Source organism: Diuraphis noxia, unplaced genomic scaffold, assembly GCF_037042655.1.
Source record: "Diuraphis noxia isolate RWA-SAM2 unplaced genomic scaffold, SU_Dnox_SAM2 contig0001, whole genome shotgun sequence".
Lineage (NCBI taxonomy): Eukaryota > Metazoa > Arthropoda > Insecta > Hemiptera > Aphididae > Diuraphis > Diuraphis noxia.
In genome coordinates this window covers 6050953-6073392 of record NW_028301711.1, presented here as the reverse complement: position 1 = coordinate 6073392, position 22440 = coordinate 6050953, and the positions used below count along the sequence as shown (strand labels likewise).

The following is a 22440-nucleotide window of genomic DNA, read 5'->3' as shown; positions in this document are numbered from 1 at the left end:
CAGATATGTATAGTATCTATATATATTTATTTCAAATAACAATTTGACATTTTTTTTTTCATGGTTGGTCACTCTGACTGTCGGAGAAAAAATTGGTTGTTATCAGTTGTCGGAGAACGGCCCTCGGCCCATCCCAATAGTATAGTCAATGCTCTGAGAACTATTAATATATCCGAAGAATCCCAACTGATGTACGAGCACCCATCAAATTTTATATATGAACCTCTCCCTTTTATAACAGAAAAAAATATAGCTATGAATAATATTCCTCTTAATAATGATCAACAGAACTTAATGACTTCTTTAATACAAAAACATCAACCGATATTTCAAGATAGACCTGGTCTTAATACCTTTTTCTCTTATAAATTTAATGTCGAACCTCATGAGCCGTACAATATAAAACTATACCCTGTCCCTTTTTCACGTCGTCCTGCTGTGCAGAAAGAAATAGATAAAATGATCCAATGGGGGGTGATCGAGCGATCAGATTCTCCATATAACAACCCGTTAGTTACTGTAATTAAAGCCGATGGTTCAGTACGATTATGTCTTGATGCGCGCAAGCTTAATACTATTATACTCCCTACGCGAGTTGCGTCCCCTCCCACAGATGATATACTAGCAAAATTTCATAATAAATGTTTTTTCTCCTCGTTAGATTTTTCCTCTGGTTATTGGCAAATCCCACTAGATCCCGAGGTACGTCAATACACTAGCTTTTTATATGATGGGTGTTCTTATCAATTTTGTGTTGTCCCCTTTGGTTTAAATATTTCAAATTCTGCCTTTGGAAAAAGTCTCGAAGCTGCATTAAATTATTATTATTCACAACGTCCCTTCCCAAATGATATGCACACCTATGTTGATGACATCTTGGTGTCGTCCTCATCGTTCGAAAATCATATAGCAACCTTAGAATGGATTTTAAAAAAAATATCATTAGCAGGTTTAACTTTGAAATTCAAAAACTGTCACTTCAATAAACCAAAAATTAAATTCTTAGGTTATTTCATATCTCCTCAAGGTTGATGGACCCTGACAAAGTCAAAGTTCTCCAAGACTTCCCCGAACCCCGTAACAAAAAAGACCTTCAGTCGTTCTTTGGTTTCTGTAATTTTTATCGCAAATTTTCCCATAATCATTCTTCACTTTTACACCCTCTTTCACACTTAACACACAAAGACACTCCCTGGATATTCGCAGCACAAAATAAAATAGACTTCCAAAAAATCAAAACAGCTTTCTCCCTTCAAGTCTCACTGACCCACCCCGATTTCAATACCCCTTTTTGTATACAAACAGACGCATCATTTATCGGCCTTGGCGCTGAGTTATTCCAAATTGATAGTAATGGTCAACGAAACATCCTTTCATTTGCCAGTCGGTCACTGTGTGGTGCTGAGAGGAATTATACAGTGACTGAACTCGAACTTCTTAGTATATAATTCGCATGTCAGAAGTTTAAAATTTATATTCTTGGGTATCCTATCAATTTATACACCGATCATTAAGCCCTTAAATTTTTATTCACGTGTAAACTCAAAAATAGTCGCCTTACGCGGTGGACTCTTGCGTTGCAAGAGTTTGATCTCAAAATTTATTATTGTGCTGGGTGAGACAATCCCATCGATACATTATCACGTCTTCCCCTCGGTCGAGATGTTCAACCTCCCCAAGATGCACCCATTATATTATATTATGTTCTTCCCCCACCAGTCCCTCCTGATATCTCTACCCTTTTTCAGAACATTGCGCACGAACAACAACAGGACCCAAAGTTATTAAAAATTATATCCTTATTAAAAGTTCCTCCCTTGCCCTCGTGGCACAAATATTATATTATAAAAAAATGATACTCTATTTATTCGGAAAGGTCAAAATGATACTCTATGGTCCATATATGTCCCCAGCCATTTAATGCAACAAATCGTAAAGTTTTTTCATGATTATTATACCCACACTGGTCCCCTAAAGACTGCCCATGTTCTTAAAAACATCTGTTATTTTCCATCTTTTAGTAAAACTGTCCGTTCCATAGTACAAGCGTGTGAAATATGTCAAAAGAATAAACCGAAGACTACTCGCATAGCTGGTCTTATGCAATCAATACTTTCCAATCAACCACTCGATAAATTATTAGTTAATTTTTATGGTCCCCTCCCTACTGGTATCTTTCAATTTTCTTATATTTTTGTTGTCGTCGATAATTTCTCACGTTTTATAAAATTATATCCCTTGAGGCGTGCTAATGCAAAAATTTGTATAAAGAAATTAGTCACTGATTATTTCCCCAACTATGGTATTCTCAAAAGTATTTTTTCAGACCACGGTCGTCAATTTATTAGTAAACATTGGCAAACATCCCTGCAAAAGTTTAATATTAACGTATCCCACACTAGTGTATATCATCCCCAGTCTAATCCCGCCGAACGAGTAATGAGAGAACTCGGCCGAATGTTCCGTACTTCCGTACTTATTGTCATAAACAACATTCCACATGGCCCCAATATGTACCTTATATAGAATGGACCCTCAATAACGTACGCCATGAGTCCACTCATCAAACTTCCTCAACATTATTTCTCAAAAATCCAAAATACAACCCACTCGACCAATATGTACAGTTTCCCCAAAATGATTTCATACTCGATTATAATAAAAAGTTAATACTCGCTCAAGAGGTTCAACTGTCGAAATCCGAGGCCCGAAAGAGAGCACACATAGCACACTTAAATCCCACAATGTTCAAAATAGGCGACTTAGTCCTGGTCCGCACTCACAAGTTAAGCAATCTAATCGATAAAAAATCTCCAAATTCTTTCTCTTATACGACAGTCCTTTTAAAATTACCAATATCAAAACCACTAATGCTTATGAGTTAGCTCACCCCGATGATGGTACACCCAAAGGCACCCACAATATTATTCATTTAAAACTTTACATACCTCTCCCCGGATAGTGTCTTTAGGGACAACCAGTTTCCCTTATAATATTCTTCAACCAATTTATTATTATTATTTATCAATACCGTTACCGACAATAGTTACAATCACAAAATAAATCCCGGTTAATAATGATCATTAATTTATATAAAATACTACCTAGAGTGACCTCAGTTATTCACCCGGGACTCCAGTCTTAATGGGGGGTTGTACATTCGTACACCTCTTTGTACAACTATATTATCGGGTATCCCGTCAATAGATAGTAGTCAATTGATAGCGCGACAATAGATAGTGGATAATAGTTCGCGCAACAATTGATAATATACGAAAATTGATAGCGCGACAATAGATAGTGGATAATAGATCACGCGATAATTGATAGTGTACAACGTTTTCGACAACATTTTCATTTTATTCAATTAATTAATTTTATTAAAATTATGATTTTAAAATATATAAAGAGTGAAAGGGGCGCCGACATTTTGGTGGACGGTGGATACATGTATCAGCGTGAATGTCATAGGCCGGAAAAAAGCATTTGGCGGTGTGTGCTATACAAACAAAAATGTAGAGGAAGAGTTCATGTATCTAATGGTGAAATAATAAAATACATGGACCACGTTCCGGATATTTCAAAAATTAAAGCCAAATTACAGGTCAATGAAATGAAGGAAAAAGCCAGAAGTACATGTGAATCAACACACTCAGTTCTTGGAACAATAGCTCAGGTACCCATTTATTTTATTATACGTAGTATATTTATGTATACATATTTTATTATACTTAGTATATTAATTAAAAGTTGTTCAACGTTTAAAATTACCTACGCTAAAAAAAATAATACATATATTTGATTTAGTGGTGTGTTTTATTATACAATTTATAACTATTATAAACTAACGAGGAGGTTTTAACACCACTTATTGATTATTTTGAAAGTAATTGGATTGGACGATTACAACGCAGACATCGTAGAGAACCAAAATTTAGTATTCCAATTTGGAACTGTTTTTCTCTTGTGGAAGCAGATTTGCTTCAAACAAATAATTCTGTGGAGGGCTGGCATAACTGCTTTTCATCAATGTTGAATTCATCGATTCATCCATCTATATGGAAATTTATTACTGCACTAAAAAAAAGAAGAACGTGTCAATCGATTGAAAGTTGAACAATTAGTTGCAGGAAATCAACCACAATCCAAAAAAAAAATACAATGATCGAGCAAAAAAAATTAAAAACATATGCAGTGATTATAATAATAGAGGTATAGAAGATTATTTACGAGGGATTGCGCATAACTTTCAACTGCAAGTTTGATTTTTTTATTAAGTACAATTATATTATATTTTTAATTATTGACAACTTTGTAAAAGTTTATTTGTGAGAACCTATAATTATTATTATTATTTTAATTATTTTTGAGAACCAATTATTATTATTATTATTATTTTAATTATTGACAACTTTGTAAAAGTTTATTTGTGAGAACCTATTATTATTATTATTGACAACTTTGTTAAAGTTATTGACTTTGTTAATTTATTTGTGGAAAATCAGAATTAAATAAAAATTAAAAATCATGACCCTATCAAATGTCGTACACTATCAATTTTCGTATATTTTCAATTGTCGAGCGAACTATTGTCCACTATCTATTGTCGCGCTATCAATTGACCACAATCTATTGACATGGATCCTATTTTATTATCTTTTATATAACAGGCATTAATTAAATTATTTCTAATACTTTTAAGTAAATGAGGAACATCAAACAAAGAAAAAATTTTATTGTTGTTGATAAAAAAAAATGAATTATCTTCTGAAATATTTAATGATTTTAAAGTGCTTTGGTTGTTTGTGCCTTGATCGCAAACTATAATTTTGGGACACAACCCAACCTTAAATAACTTTTGTAAAACATCAATTATTAAATTTTTTAAAATTGTTTTGTTAACTCCAGAATGAACAAGAAAATATGCAAATTTCCATTTAGAGTAAATACCTCGAGCCATAAATACTAAAACACAGTTAGCACTTTTATTGGTCCTCCCATAATGACCTAAATCTTCAAAACCTTCAATAAAATCAAATTCTTTGGAATATTCTATAAATTCTTTTATATACATTTCATCAAAACAAACAGTGCAAGCTTTTTCTTTATAATCAGATGACTCAAATTTTTTTTGTATATGACTGAAAAATAATTTACTAAAACCTGGTAAGAATTTTGATTGACCAATCCAACGACGAATAGTTGATGGCCCAGGTAAATTAACTTTTTGTGAACGTAAAAATTTATATGCTGTTGATGATTTATAATATAAGTTTAAAGCTAAATTTTTTTCATTTAATGTCTACGGACGACTCCTATCTTTTAATTGCATCGTTACCATTGCCTTAGAATTAATTGATGGAAAGTTATGCATATTTATTGAATTCTTAGCATTATTATGTGTTTTAAAAGTTTTAACTCTTTTTTTTAATTTCGAAATTTGAGTTATTTTATTATGAATTAATTTGTTTTTTAGTTTTAATTTTAGTTTTAAATTGATTTTTCTAGGTGTATCTATTTCTATCAAATCAGATTTCCTTTTTAAATTTGGGCTAGGCATGTCAATTATATTTGTTATTTTAATTTTTTGAGGTGTAGAAAAAGTTGAAGGGGGGCTCGGAAAAACTAACTCTACCATGTCTGGTTTTGAGTGTGTATATGTTTTAGTTGGGGTTGACATTATATTATACTCCTGCTGAGATTCATCATTTTGGTTAATGCCTGATGATGTAGATGGCTGTGTTTTAGATTGATAATTATAGGGAATAGCAGTATCTATCAAACGATTTTGAGTAAAATTTTGTACAAAGCTTTCGGGTGGGAAATGTTCTTGACAAATGTACCTATTGTGGAGTTTATCTGGATCAACAGAAAACAAACTTGTGTTTCCTGTGTAGATATAAAAAAATATGTATAAAAAAAATCATGAATATTCGCAATGGTACAGAAAAATTTAAATTTAAAATTAATTACTCACCTGAATGTATTATCCATACTACTTTTCTATCATCTTTTGGAAAACGATAAATTTTTAAATTTGGAAACATTTTCTTTGATTTTCCACAATTTAAATATTGGCACTTGTTTCCAGACATGTTTAAGAATTTTTAATTGTAAATGCAAATGCAACTTAAAACTCAAAAAACAAGAAAATTCGGAAGGCGGTTGCTCCACAATGAACAAGATAGTTATAAATGATAATATAATAAAATTATTATTTCCAATCATTTCAGTATATCTTCAGTTTCTTATTATTACTCTATTTTTAGATAGGCACTTCGCGATAAGCCACCTCTTCCCTTCCCCACATATCCATGGCAAACATCTATGATGGGGGTACCACCTCCTTGCATCCCAACTACACTAGCGCTCCATAGTGGTTGCATCCTACGCATGGTCACCAAATATTAACATTGCATGGGTTATCTGTCTATTCTATAATCAATGCTATAAATAATTTGTTATCTACGATTAAATTTAAAGTAAAGTGATTTTGTTTTCTTTTAAAATCCAGCACCGTTGTGCGCACATGTTACAAGTTCAATACCTAACCATAAAAGTATTTTATGTTATTTGTGTGTAATTTTTATTTTATTTCATTGTGTTAATGCAGTTGAAATGGTAAGTGTATTTAATTATGATTGATTTTATTAAAATTAATTTTTCGAATGAATTAGGAGATTATTGTTCTTATAATACGCCGTACTAACCGTATCAGTAAATATTGTTATACAATTTGTACAAATTTGTAACCACAATTTCAAAATTTTTACATCTCCCCCTCATCACTTATACAATCTTAAATCAATTCGTGTTTGTAAATAATTTATAACCACAATTTCCAAAATTCCAACAAAATCATTAAGAGCGTCCGTTGTGGTCGAAGTGGAAGGGATATGCTAAGATGTCATTCCACTTTTATATGTTTCTTTAATTTTGCAGATTCAAAATATTGAAGTTGTTTATCTGTTAAAAAATAAATAAAAATAAAATACAATAGATTTTTGTGTCACTTTTGTATTTGACTGTCTTCTGTTATTTAATTAATGTAATTTTATATCGTTTAGTATTTATTTTGTTAACAATTAATATCAGTATAAAAATGCAGTAGGTAAACATATTTAATAATTTATATGCATTACGTTTTAAATAAAAATATAATTATATCACTATATCAGTGGTGGTTTTGGGGGTGAAGTGGAGGTTAATTAAAAATAAATGAAAAGTATTCAATATTTTGATAGTAATTTTTAACGTTTAATGATTTTATTTGAAAAAAAATCTTTTTACCAAGTTTAATAATATGCATTATCATTTACTATATTAAATATAATTTCGTATTTTATTATCAAAAATAGCCTCGAAAATAGCAATCAATCGATAAGAAATGCATGCAATAATTATTACATAAACAAACGCTGGTTTCTCAGCCGGCGGCAATGTTCCGATGACATGTGTCAGTAGGCATCGTCCAACGCCACTTCTGCCATTTGTTCTTGTGTACATAAATTACACACACAAGCGTATGTATACAAATGCACGTGGCTGTTAAATAAGTAGACTTGCGCATGCGCAATGATCATCGTGAGGCACGATTATCATTTTTTTATTGCATATGGCATGGTATTGGTGTACAACAAAAAGTAATAACGGAATAAAATAAATAAATAAAATAAAATAAAATAAAAGTGATAACAGGTAAATATAAATAAATAACTAAAATAAACTAGATAAATTAAATAAACTAACTACAAAGTGACAACTATTAAATGCTATAAGCGTATGGAAAGATTACACAGCCAATCTAGCGCTTCCTTGTCGCCATTATGTAGACCTGATGTTCCTCCACTGAACTTGGTTTCCTCAACAATGTGCCTAATAGTTTGGATCTGACCACAGTTACAGAGTGGAGAGTCCACCATTCCCCATTTGTGCATCAAATAATTGCACTTTCCCTGTCCAGTTCTTACGCGGTTTAGGGCAGTCCATGTTGCACGAGGGAATTCGAAACCTGGAACTAATTGGATCACTTATGAGGTGGTTATTTGATGCTACTACGTCCTTCCAATGTAAATTCCATAAGTCCCCTTCTGTGATTGTACTATTTTTTACCGTCCATATAGGATTTCTTGATTTTAATCTTTTGTTTGGTGCGTTATACAAGTCATCATATATTGGAAGGCTTGGAGAGTTTTGTATTTTCTCAATCATCTTTTGCTCTGCTGCTTGCCTACGCACTTCTGGGGGAGCTATGTGTGAGAGCACTGGTAGCCATTCTAACTTAGTTGATTTGACACATCCTGATATAATTCTCAATGTACGATTTAGTTGTGTGTCGACATTTTTAGTATAGTATTAGCGCAGTATTCTGCGACACTGTAAACTAATGCCAAGGATGAAATTCGTAGGACGTTTGCCCTACAACCCCAACTTGTTCCAGCCAGTTTACTGATGATATTGTTTCGTGTTTTCAATTTGTCTTTAACCCCTTCTAGATGTTGTTTAAAGGTTAATGATCGAGGGCTAACGATTATCATAGCCTATGACTACTGAAAATAGATGCGGTGTACTGGGCAATATGATCAGCCCAAGCTCCATTCGACAGCATGTAAATAAGCGATTTTTTGAATTTTTTTATATACATTATTTCGCGGATAATTTGCGTGATTTTGCGGACTAGATTTCAGTTTTTGCGGATAACTAGTTTTTTAGCAAATAAAAAAAACAGTTGACATGCTGGTGAAATGTTGCGAAAATTAAAAAATACACCCTATTCAATTTTTTTTATTATACTTACCATTGTTTTGCGGATAATTTGCGTAATTTTGCGGACTAGATTTCAAATTTTGCGGACAACTAGTTTTTCAACAGACCATAAAAAACTGTTAAAAAATAAAAAACTACTTATTAAATTTTTTATTGTACAATTATTTTGCGTATTTATCGATTTTAGATATCGGTTCTAAACCTAATTACCGTAGAAACATGAAATTTTTACTGGATGTTTAAACTATCATTTTATACAAATGATAAAATTTTCAAAATATTTCAAATTTTTTTATGTTATTTATAGACATTTTAAATTTTCAATATTTTTAGTTATTTTTTTTTATGAATGACAATACAATTTTATTCGTTGGGTAAAAAAGCTTCAATGTTTATACAAGGCTCCTAATATTATGTCAAAATATTAGCTAAAAAATAATAAAAAAACACATACACAATATTTTTAATAAGCATCGAAAGTACCGCCGTGAAGTTGGCACCCCGACTTTGTCGTATCGCCTCCAAACTAGTACTATATTTTTGCAACTTAATTGCAATAATTTGCCACATCAAAAAAAAAAATTGAAACACGTTTTTTAGTATTTAAATTTTTTTATTTTAGAAACCTATACAAATCTGTAAAAAAGCAGACCGCGATTAGTAAAGAATAATTTCAAATTTTTATGATTTATTAAAATGTTTTTTTTATTTTTTAACTAGTTTTTTTTTATAAAAAGTCGATTTTTTTCAAAAAATATTTTTTTATATTTTAACGAGTTTTTTTTTATCAAATTGAGTTTTTTTATAATATTTCGATTTTTATCAAAATGTTTTCTAATTTCTTAACCAGTTTTTTTTATAAAATGTCGATTTTTATCAAAATGCTTTTTAATTTTTTAACTAGTTTTTTTTATAAAATGTCGATTTTTTCAAAAAATAATATTTTTATTTTTTAATGAGTTTTTTTTCATGAGTTTCATGAGTTGAGTTGTACATTATAAATAAAGATACATGTGTGTAACTCATCTCCTCCTCCAATCAACCACATGTATATAAACAAAAATAATATAAGAAAAGTACAATCATTTAGGCATCCCTCCACGGCTCCGGCTATTTTGAGCCACTTCGATCACTGGGTGTCCGGTGATTATTAACTATAAGTGTTCGAGCGCCTCAGTCGATGTATAGCCAATACGTCTATGAACCGGTCGTGCCGTTCCCCCGCCCGTCTAGCATGCTGTCACCGATAAGTGAAAACGCACGTCCGCCGTAGACTCTGTGAAACGTTGACCTAGTTAGTTACCCAACGACCTTTGTCAACGTACGGTCCGTCGTTCTGTCGTTGCGCTGGCCGGCTTGCGGTTAAGCGTTGCCTGTGCTTCTGTGATCGCGACTTGATTTGCCGTTCACGCGACGCGTGCCGCCATATCAGCGCCGTAATAATCGCATTATAAATATCCGTTGCCGTAACCTCCATAGGCTGTGTTTCGCCGCTCCGTTAATCGTATTAGTGTCTTTGATACGGTGCCCGGTCGTCCGACATAGATTATATTCACGTGTTGTTCGTGCGACCTGTGGTGATATTGTTATACGGTCGCTGTTTGGCAAGCAGCTGTGAATCGCCGGTAATACGCGTGCGTTCGGTTATGATTAAACCGAACCCACACCGGTAGTCTCTGATATACGTCATCTACTCATCTTAGCCGCCGCACCCAATGATGAGTGCTACGTGTGGACTCAATCGTCAGTGGTCATAGTGTCGCCGTACCTGTTATCAATTCAGAGTTGGCAACCACCAAGTGATCACCAACGGTCGCAGGAGACGCGCGTAATTATTGTCATAATATCTTGTGTTGTATTATTCTTTATCATAATCCGGTGTTGATTATTATTATGATTACCTATTATTACTATCATATGTGTTGATAGTACTATTTATTATTTACTTATTGATTATTTTATGTTATTACTTATACCTTGTATTCCTATTGATTGGTACTGAGGCGCCGGTACCGAGTCACTAGCGAATGATTATATTATTATTATTTCTTGTATATTTCATCAATAAATTATTGTATGTGCCTTGCCATACGTGCACGTTATATATCTCAGAGTATAGTTGATGAGGTCTTAGTCTGAAAATCCTAATATCACACTGGTCCTGGTATTCCTTTAAACTGTTGACTTTCGTTGATGTAGTCAATGAAGCCGACCACTAAATTCGTAGGAGCTTCTTGACTAAACAATAAGAAAGGATAAGATTTTATTACACATATATTAAAACATATAAAATTAATATTTATTAAGAAGGCAATATTATTTTCTTATTTGGAAAATTCGGAAAACCAGCAATTGGGAATTAACTCTAAAAATTATGTAAATTAAATATTTTCAAAAACCTAAGAGAATAATAAGAGATTACTCATAATATGTTCGTCTACCTTTATCAAATAACAAATGTACATAGTACTACAACTATTGTAGTATATTTGGTAGCACAAAGGTGTCGAAAGCGTTATTGGCGGAAAAAAAAATCCAACTAATTCTGAGATTGATCCAACAATGTCCAACAATAATAACATAATGGCTTAATATATATTTTATAATATTGTATCGTATTTATTTGCAATGTAGAAATGTATTTTTTTTTTTTTTTTAAGAAAAAAAGAATTTGTTATAATTCTTGTTCTAGGCTAGAGGGAGAAAAGCTGTTATTGATCCAGATACAGTGTATATGGTTTTGAGTGCATCTAAGAATGATTTATTTACATCTTTCGGAAAACTGAAATCATACTCTGATGAAATTTGGATATACTTGAGTGATTGCCTAGAAAATAAAATGACTCCAAATAATATCTATATAGCTCTGTATAAAGATAGACATGAATGGCAAACGAAACTTCGTAAATAAATAGGACTATATGAAGAGAAATCCCATAACTTTCCAGAATCCGATTCTTCTTTAAATTCAAATTCAGATCCTGAAATAAAAGATGAATCTGATGAACAAAATTTAAATGAAGGCAAAATGTTGCATTTGACTTTTGATATACCATATAGAGACTACTATAAAATGAATCCAGTTGAAGTTATGTATGGGAAAAAAAAGCCAAAGAAAGTACTCGGTCTTAAAAAACAAGGAGTATGGACTGATATTATAAATGATGCATTACTAAAACACCATAAATTACCATGTTGTTTTATTTACAAGCGTTGTCGTGTAGCAAATAATCTGTCTTGGTCAAAATATTTTTTAACTTTTAATGCGAGATGCAATGAAAAAAAATGTTCTGCAACATTATTCGGGTGGTCTATGAAGGAACCAGAAATTGGAGGTTTACTTACGGTTGAAGTTGTTACTTGAGACACTCGGGACAGCAAGACAAAATTCTTATAGCCGATTATGTATAGATGCTGCAGGTAGTATAATCAAAAAGTTTCATCGTTCATCAATGAATTTATTATCAAGTCACATATTTTTATACGAGTGTGTTCTGAATAACAGTTACTGTCAAGTTCCAGTAACTCAAATGGTGAATAAAAAACAAGACACATTAAGTATTTACTTTTGGTTGGGACAGTGGATACGTGATGGAGCTTTAATACCTAATGAAGTAGTGTCTGGTTACTTTAAAGCAGCGATGCCGCATGCGGCCCTCCAACGATTTATATGTGGCCCGAACAGAACTCATTGAATTGATAAAAAAATATAAGTTTCAAAACTAATATTATTATAAATATAAAATATAACGATAGATAAGGATGATTATGTTTTTGGTATTTTTTCTATTTATAACGATTTTGATGTATTTTATCTTATCGCTAAACTGGCCGTAGCTCGAAGGTACGCATTATGATTATATGAACGGTTAGTCACGTTGTAGATGTGCAATAGCGTTGGTGTCGGGCACATTTATATATTAAATATTTCAATCGTCAAGAGGCGTGAAACATACATTTGTAATTTTATTTTTTTATATTTGTTGTGACATTATGGCAGGCGTATCTTCGAAAAAACGAAAAATAACTGAAGAAAATAGACTGTTTCAAGACAATTGGGAAGAACAATATTTTGTCGTACAAAATAAAAAGGGTTCAGCTACTTGTTTAACTGTCGAGAAACTGTTATACAAAAAAAATATAATATTTTTCGTCACTACACTACAAAATATGAATCATTTAATAGTACTTATAGTCCCGGATCTTTGATGAGATAAGAAAAATTAACTTTTTTCAAGAAGTCATTACAGAGAAACTAGAGATCTATTACAAGGAAATACAGAATAAAGTGCTACATAATTTCCCAACCCTTATAAAAGTTAAACAAGATGATATTGTCATTTCTGAAACAAATAAGATAATAATTTTAAATCATTTAGCTGCCTTATCTAAAGAATTTAAAAGAAGATTTCAGGATTTAAGAGCTGTAAAAAATTGCTTTTTACTTATAGAAAATCCTTGGCACTTAGAAGTAACGAGTATAACACAATTAGCATTGACTGTATCTGAATATTCAAAAGTGTTTGATGAATTTATTGAATTAAAAAATGATACAAATTTCGAAGCTATTTTCAAAGAGAAGAGAGAACAAAAAGAATACATAGAGTTTTGGAATTTAGTGCCAGGAAAATACAAAACCCTACAAAAATGTGCCCACTTTTTGATGACAATGTTCACATCAACATATCTATGCGAAACTTCATATTCAAAAATGAAATATGCAAAGAATGTGTACAGAAATCGGCTTACTGATTCACATCTTGACGACTTGTTAAGAGTAGCATGCAGCAACTACAAACCAGATATGTCCAAAATAGTGAAAAAACTATCTCAATTTCAAAATGCACACTAATTAAATATAAATATTTTATGTTTTATATTTTATGTGAATTGTATTAAGTTTATTAAGAATAAATATTTAATTACATTTTTTTTATACTACATTTTCAAATGTTATACAATATACACAATATATACATTTATTTTTAGTTTTTTTTTTAAATTTCCGTTCTATTCATTTCAACTTGCGGCCCGCGTAATATTATTAAATATTTTATGTGGCCCAAATAAAAAAAAGGTTGAGTATGGCTGCTATAAAGCAATTCTGGGAGCAATGTCACGAGCTTTTTGTAACGGAATTTCCCTCCATGAGTATAATGAACGTTGTTATAAAATTTTAAATAATACTACTTCTAACATAGATTTACCTCAATGCTATATAAGAATCGATATTTCTCATATAATTAAAATGGTTTGCCGTTGGAAGTGTCTTTTGGACAAACATAAATATCGATTAAAAGAATTTTTTGTTCGCTGCGTTCGCTTATTGATTGAATCAGAAACAATCAAAGAATTTGAATTAATCTTAATCAATATTTTAATTGTAGCAATGAGTGAAACTGAATGTTTTTTTAAAACTAAAAATGGAATAGAAGAAAATCCTTCAGAAATATCTCGAAAAACTCTATTGAATAAAATAAAGGGAGAAGATTGCAACATAGTAAATAATTATATCCAGATAAATGATTTGAATGATGAAACAGGTAACTCTAATTTATTTGATGATGATATTAATATAAATTATATTAACTCATCAATGTATAATTTTTTACAAAAAATTTAAGATATTTGTGCGAAAAATGCATTAGTAACTGGAGATAGATTAAGTCCATATTATATTCCAGGAATTAAAAACAATATTTTGCGAATCGCCAAAGAATTTCCAATGTGGTCGAATGTAATGAAAACTTATTTTAAATCATCATATGAAAATGCTACTTCTGCACCTGTTGAAGGCGATTTCAGAGAATTAAAAAATAGAATATTAATGCATGAATCAAAACCGATGAAAGTTGATAAGTTTATTGTGACACATATAAACAGTATTCAAAATTGCTCGGAGTATTCAAAAGTTACAGCAAGATTCTACGAAAATCAATCAAGAAAAATCAGGTTTGTAAAAATTATTTTTATTCACAGTATAATTTATAATATCATAAAATAAATAACGTGTTACTTTTTTTTTGCATCAAAATCAACCTAATTATTGTAGAAACTTTTAATACATAAAATAGGATACTTATTACTTACTAAATAAATTAAGTAATATACATATTACGTATAATGTATACATATATATACGTTTTCAGACATATTTTCAAACGTCATACCAGCAACATCTCAATCATTTAGTTCAGAGAAATATCCAGCTTTTAGTAATGAATGTGATGACATACAGTCAAATTCATCATCAATATCATCATGTACAACAGTAGATGAAATTGAATCTTGGAGAGGTTTGAAGGACGAAAAATGTTACAAACCAGTTGATGAAAAATTAGGCAAAAGAAAAAGGCAAACAAAATACATGGACAAATGCCCTGAGATAGAAATAATTTTAAAAAAGCCAGGTATGAGATCTACTAAAAATGTATTAATATTTAATGGAAATATAACGACTCCTGTTCGACATGAAAAGTCAACATTTATTGTAAATAATACATGTGCTTTTGATTCAGTTGTGTTCGCCATCGGAATATCATATACTGATCATTTTAATTATAAAAATTATATAGATGAATCTAATAACGGATTCTTGAACTTTATTAAAGATTTATCATGCTATGGTTCTACAGCTAGAATATATAGGCAAAGAGCTATATTATTACAGGAAATATTCCCGATTGATACAAGCATTCAAAAATTAAAATTAATAAATGCCGAATGAAATGTTACTAAAATTATAAATTAACTTTTAAAAGATGAGCCAAGTAACGAGGAGGAACTAATTTGTACTTCTGAAAATTGCCCAAGAAATTCAATAACAAGAGCTTCCCCTATAATAATGTTTACCATGGATGAATATACAAAATTAAATAACGAAGGTATAAAATCACTTCAGGATATATTAAAGAGTTATATCAATCCAAAGCCAACAATATGTAGAATGGAATCTTGTGGTGGTGAAACAACATTAATTCGTACTTTCAAAAATCATTTATTCATAGACGTCGAATCATTTTCTCCTGGAGAAGTTTTTCAATGCTACCTTCAAGAACTTCCCGAAAAGTTGAATTTTGAAAAAAAAGAGTAAGTTTCATTGTAAAATATATAATAAAAAAGATATATTGAAATTTGTAATTTAAATTCCTAGTAAATACCTACCTACCTATTTTAAATTTATTCATTTCAGGTTCAAACTAACTGCTGCTATTGCTCATGTGCCAGGTCATTATCTAACTTACGTTTTGCGTTTATCTGGCTCCTGGGAACAACATAACGATTTGGAGAAAAAGGAAAAAATGTGTCAGCCAAGAATACTTTAATCACGCACCATATCATAATGTATGTCAAATTGTCAAATATTGATTAAACTAAATTAAGTTTTATATATATGTCCTTCATACATCAAGCAAATGTTATCACTTAAGAGAAAAAAAGGTTGTATAAAGACAAATTCAAAAATATTCATTGAAATATATTTTTTTTTCAGGTTTTTGTTATCTCAGGTATTATTTTTTATTTTTTTATTTTACAAAATTAAATCTGCTTTTTTCTTAATTTTTTATATTCATCATTTCGTTCTCATAATTTATATAATAAGGACTTAATATAATATGCCAAATTACTAGATAAATTCAAAAAATAATAAATAGGTATTGATAAAACTAAATTAAATTGTATATAAATGTAAATTGGGTACATTGTAGGTAACTTCATACATTAAGAAAAATATATATTGTCAAGAAAAAAAAAATTGTTTAAAGACAAATTTAAAAATATTAAAATTATAAGCAAGTATATTAAAAGTAAAATATGCGCTAAAAAATCTTAAATATGCATAAATATGTGCTCTAAAACGTTGAAATATGCATGAAAAACAAAAAATATGCATAAATAAAAATTAGCAAAAAATGTATTTTTGAACATTTAATTAAAACGACATATTTAAAATTATGGAACACTACTAAAAATACTTTTCTTCATTTTTTCTGAGATAATGTCAATAGTAAATGGTCGTAATCGATATTTTTTTTTTTTTATCTTGGTATACGTATTTACAAGCTACCCATTAATTTATTTTGAAATTTTAAAAATGTAATATTATTTTCTTATATTACAATAGTACTTATATAATTCAAAAACTTCTAAAACACAAAAAAAAAAACATCGAAATATGCACTAAAAATTAAATATTCCATTAAATTGGCAAAATAAGCCCTTGAAATAGGAAAAAATGAATAAATATCTAAATATGCAAAAATATGCACTAAAACCGTTTCATATTTTAGATCGTTATGGTATAAAACAAATTTTATCTCACATAGCATATCATGCAATAACCCCAAAAAAATATGCAAATGCATATAAATCCGCGCTCTAGTTATTATAAATTTAATGCAAATACCAGAGAATATTACAAAATATATAAAATATCTTAAGAAGTTCCAAAAAATTTGTTAAAAAAAAGCTTAACGAATTAAAATTCACGGGTTGCGCAAGTGGCTTGCAATTTTTTTTTTTGAACTTGCAATTACTTGCTAATTATAAGGAATCGAAGGATACCACTTTCGACCTTGTGGGTGAAAAATGGTGGGCTTGCCCCCCAGACTTAAAAAATTCCCACAGGTCGTGGGGTGTACTTGCAAATTTTTTTTTGAACTTGCAATTACTTGCTAATTATAAGGAATCGATGGATACCCTTTTCGACCTTGTGGGTGAAAAATGATGGGCTACGTGAAGTTGGCCCACCTTTCTTTTTTTTTGTTCCGTGCTTGAAAATAATGACTTGCAAATTTTAAAACCTAACTTGCTAATTCTTGCTAATTATTTGCTAAATGTTGATATGAGTTTTATTGATTTTGGTTAAATTGGGTGGGCCATCTTCACAGCCATCGATACTGGAATGGTACAAATAACAGTCTGAAATCATTTTTTTTTAAATTAAGGATACAATAAAAAATATTTGTTAATACTATATAATTATACAATATTCTTTCAATAAAATATTTTATTAATTCACTATCATTATATTATTTTTAGCAACAATAAGAACAACTGATAAGGAACCTTGTATTAAATTTTCAAGTTCTTTTGTTCATCCAAAATTTTTTTACAGACACTTCAAAAAAAATTCTCATAAAAATCGCAAATTTAAGTGGTCTATGAATAACTCAAAAAAAGTCAAAAATTTTTGGAAATTAAACTGTATATATATATCTCTAACATAAACATTTGATGACAATTTCAAGTATTATTTATAGTGATTAGTCTTTGAATTATAACAATATAAAAAAATTGATTTTTTTGAAAACTGTTGGAAAATGTTTACTATTGACCTGTATAATGCACCAAGGATATTCACTTTTACATCGGAAACCACCCCCAAAGTTAGAAATTGAAACATTATTTCGACTAGTTATGCTGTAAACAAAAAAAAAAAAAAACACATCATTGTAAAATCAATACATTCATCGCTCCGCTCAGAATCTAAAAATTCAAAAATAGCCAATGTATACCTAGCCAGATTTTCCGGAACTAATAGGGTGTTCAGGGGCTGCTTGAATTTGGCCCCTAATTTTAGATTAATCCACTTACAGGGCTGGAAGTGGTTAATGCTATTTAAAAAAGTGACTAAGTGACTGAATTTATTCATAAAAGTGACAAAAAAGTGACCTGCATAAATTTGTTTCATAATAACTTACCAGTTATTAAACATAAATTGTCTTTGAATCTCTACATACCTATAATTAAATTGATTCTAACCAAACTTACTTCATTTTGTAGAAATTACAAAAAATAATGATTATAATAAACACAAATTTTAATAGCAAATTATTAAATCATATATTACCTATTTAAATTAATAATGTTTATAATATAAAATAATATTCAAGATCATTGTTTAGGAACTTCCTTTATTTTAATCATAATCAAGTACAAAACATTAACAGTATTAATAACAAAACTGATTATAATTAAATTTAATTAGTACCATTTCAAGGTTTATTTAACTTGACTAGATAAGACTATATGTATATTATAACATATAAATAGACTATAAGGCTGGAGTGCTGGTCATGACTAGTTTTTTTTGAAGTTTTGTTAATTTTTTTTGCAATTCTTCTGCTTCCTTTTTTTCTTGGTCTCTTTCTTTTTCAATTTTGGAGACTCCAGCAAGCATTGCTTGACCCAATTCAATTTCAGAAAAATTTTTTGCTTCTACCCCTTTCTGCAATCTTTGATTTGCTTCTAGCAGTAATTTTTTTGCAAGATTTGATTTACTGTTCTCTAATTTCCTTTTTTTACTTAGATCTTTTTCTATAGACAAAATACTTTCCTTATCTTTCTGTATCTGTTCTTTTGATTTTTTTTCTAAGAGTATTTTTTCTTGTTCTTGTTCTTTTTCTTTAAGTTTTTGTTCTTTTAGTTCTTTTTCCTTGTCTAAATTATTTTTATATCTATTGTAAGCACTATGTGCCAAGCTTATTAATTTAGGAGTGATTGGTACTAATGCAGCTCGATTATCGTACATTTTAATAGCATCTTTAACAACAAGCGCTGCATTTAATGTTTTTTCTGACATGCTTGCACAATCGTCTGTTAGATAATTTGCTGAGCATGAAAACCCCCTTTCAACATCATCATTACCGTGGGATACTGATAAAGCAGCTTTCACAACTTTACTAAGCATTGGATACTTAAGGTTACCATTCTCAGATTTTTGAGTTATTATTAAATTCCAATACACGTCTATTCTTAAACTATTTTGTTCACTACTTGATTCGTCTTGTAACTGAAATAATTTCCACTCATCAGTGAGTCTATCTACATCAAAGTCATTTTGAAAAGGGAGATCTTTAGCAATAATTAGCAAGTCATTAGTACTTCTCGTTGATAACTTTTCAGATGGTTTTAAAAATCTGAAGTTCTTGATGATACTGCGATTGCCACTTAATGGAGCCTTTTCAATTATATACTTACAACTTGCAATAATATGACTTTGACAGTGTTTTATGAGACTTAAACGATCTACATCCTTCATTGATGATGTTGTTGTTTTGAAAGCGCTTCCTAAATATATTTCAGATAAGGGTAATAAATTGTCTTCATTTAATATGTCAATTTTAAGAGGTGTTTGTGAAGTTAATGATAGTGGTTTACAAATTCTACTAAGAAGCGTTAAAAGTAATGTTTTAATTTCATCATACATTATGTGTATTAATGGTTCAGTTTTTTGAAAACTGCCAGTAAAACGAGTGAAAATTTTAGAACTCATTAACACAAACTCAATTTCAGCTTCATCAAAGCATCTTTTTTTAATAATGAAGCAATTCGAATAAAACTTTAAAGAGATTTTGAAAGAGAATGTACTTTAAGTGGCACATATTTTAAAAAATAATGATTAACAGCATCCCAAAGCAAAAGCAGTCTATTAGCAGCAGGTTCAATTGTTAACCATCTAGATGAGCAATGTTTAATAAAGCGTAAATTAGGCATATTCATTTCAGTTTGGATGCGCTCAAAATCTTCCAATCTGGATGGCCAGCCATCAAAGAAATTATGCATTAATACAATTAAATCTGATACATTTTCTCCAAATACTTTTAATCCTTTCAAAAAAGCATTGTGCAATAAATGAATGTTACAAAAACCAATATCAATTAATTTTTTTTTTTCGTATAATCCACAACTCTTCATTCATTAATCTCAATACTTTTTTATTAATATTCGTACCATCACTGCCTACCATTATTAGCTTATGAAAAGATAAATCAAATGATGTTAAAGCTTCTTTAAGTTTAAAAAATAAATCCTCACCAGTTGCTTTTCCAATGAAAAATGTTTTTAAGTGATGACAAACAATACAATTACTTCTAGAAGACCAATAACGAACTGCAATTTGAAGTTCCTTAGCACCTGTTACATTAGTGGTTTCATCGAACATCAAAGTGTAATATGTATTATTCATATCACTTATCAGTTGGTCTTTGAAATATGGTTCCAACGCATAAGTTAATAGATACCTATAATCATATAATTGATGACAGTTAAGTTTAGCTATTGAATAGGTACAGATTGTTGGTAGTTACCTGAATTTAGTACAGCTTAATGTAAAATCTTTTGGAACAGTCCCTGGAAACATACAGTTAAATATTTCTGCTACATCACTACATGATGATGCTGAATAGTTACTTGCGACTACCTTCATGGTCCATAATAATTCAACTCTACAAGCATTATCTCTAGTACTATGGAGAGAAATGACTTGTACACCTGTTGTAGATGGGTTACTTGATGTTAAAGAGCCACTTGATAAATGCAACTGACTTGCTGACAATTTATTCTTCGCATTGGTTATATGTCTTTTCATCAAAGCGTGTTGAGATAAAGCTTGAAAGCCTTTCTCCACATCTATTTTATTTCCACACACTTTACAAAACGCGACATGATCGGAAAATTTGGAAGCTCATTCTTTGATTTCATGGCCGTTTGTGTCAATTTTTAAAAGCCAATGTTCCCAAAAGAAGCATTTAGTTTTACCCATAATTAAAATTAATTACAACTAATTAAAACTTAAAAGTAATTAAAATATAAAACGGTATGACTTATTGACTTATGATAACAGAGACAATAAAAACTAGCGGGAAAATATAATCAATGATAGTAGTTAAACAATACATTATTATTGTCATGAAATCATGGTAATAACCTTAGACCATAGAACAACAGACTTTGTTTAATTAATTAATGCCACAATCAAAAAAAGTTATACCACATGACATTGAAAAACCAAAAAAAAAATTTGTAAAAGGGAGTTACGACCTCTTTCGTTGGGGCAGTCGATATGCAGTTCAAAATTTCAAATTTAAATTTAGGTACATTTTGAAAATAAGTGACATAAGTGACTAATTTTCTAAATAAGTGACTTAAAGTGACACAATTTAAAAAAAGTGACTTACTTCCAGCCCTGCATTTATTTTAATTGAACCTAGTAATTATTTGGGCTACATACACGTCATACACTTTTTTAAGTAAAATTAATAGAAATTATAAAACTAATTTTCATATCTAAGATCATAAATAATACAATAACTTTTTTAGTCAAGTAAAACAGAAAATTAAATTTGGTTTTTAGTTCATTTATTCATACTTGAAAATTTAATTTAAGATTTACAATTCAAAACTGTTAACATAAGATAACATTTTAAATTTAAAATAAGTAACCAATAACCAAAAAAAAAAAAAAAATTTATTATATTTAATAATCCTATTTCTTCCAAATTTTCTAAGCTTGATCATCAAAAACCCATGAATAATATAAGTAATTGTTTATTGCACGAGTGATATATTATAACACAATGCATTATTAAAACATCCATCACAACTAAGTCCATGTTTACTCAATTATCACTTGAAATACATTTGGAAGATTTTTGAGGGCAGCAGTATCTCTGTCGCCTAATTAAAATAATGGCTATATACTAGATATGGGTATCAATAACAATTTTTATTAATATATTTAGAACAGAATAACTAATCAGTGTAATAACCGAGGTAATAACAGAATACTTACAAAAGTTTTTACATTTTATATTTAACGTGCCCCATATGTTTATGGCCAGACAAAAACAAAATACCATCATTATGAATTTGTTAATCTGTAACATTAAT

At 29.9% G+C, this 22440-nt stretch overlaps 1 protein-coding gene across 3 annotated transcripts in view; it reads right to left on the bottom strand.

Moving 5' to 3' along the window:
• The window catches only part of LOC149059339 (uncharacterized), a 33628-nt gene that overhangs the window by 10208 nt on the left and 980 nt on the right, over positions 1-22440 (bottom strand). Inside the window, exons 2-5 of one of the 3 annotated variants that reach the window (XM_089227093.1) lie at positions 22343-22427; positions 20859-22227; positions 20587-20792; positions 18666-19839 (exon numbers count right to left, since the gene is read on the bottom strand). In XM_089227093.1, the coding sequence (XP_089083219.1) occupies positions 18824-19839; positions 20587-20792; positions 20859-21139 (1503 nt within the window). In that variant the 5' untranslated portion in view covers positions 21140-22227; positions 22343-22427 and the 3' untranslated portion in view covers positions 18666-18823. Of the gene's footprint in view, positions 1-18665; positions 19840-20586; positions 20793-20858; positions 22428-22440 lie in introns of those variants that run through there. The other 2 variants (XM_089227091.1, XR_016191600.1) reach the window with 2 other exon arrangements.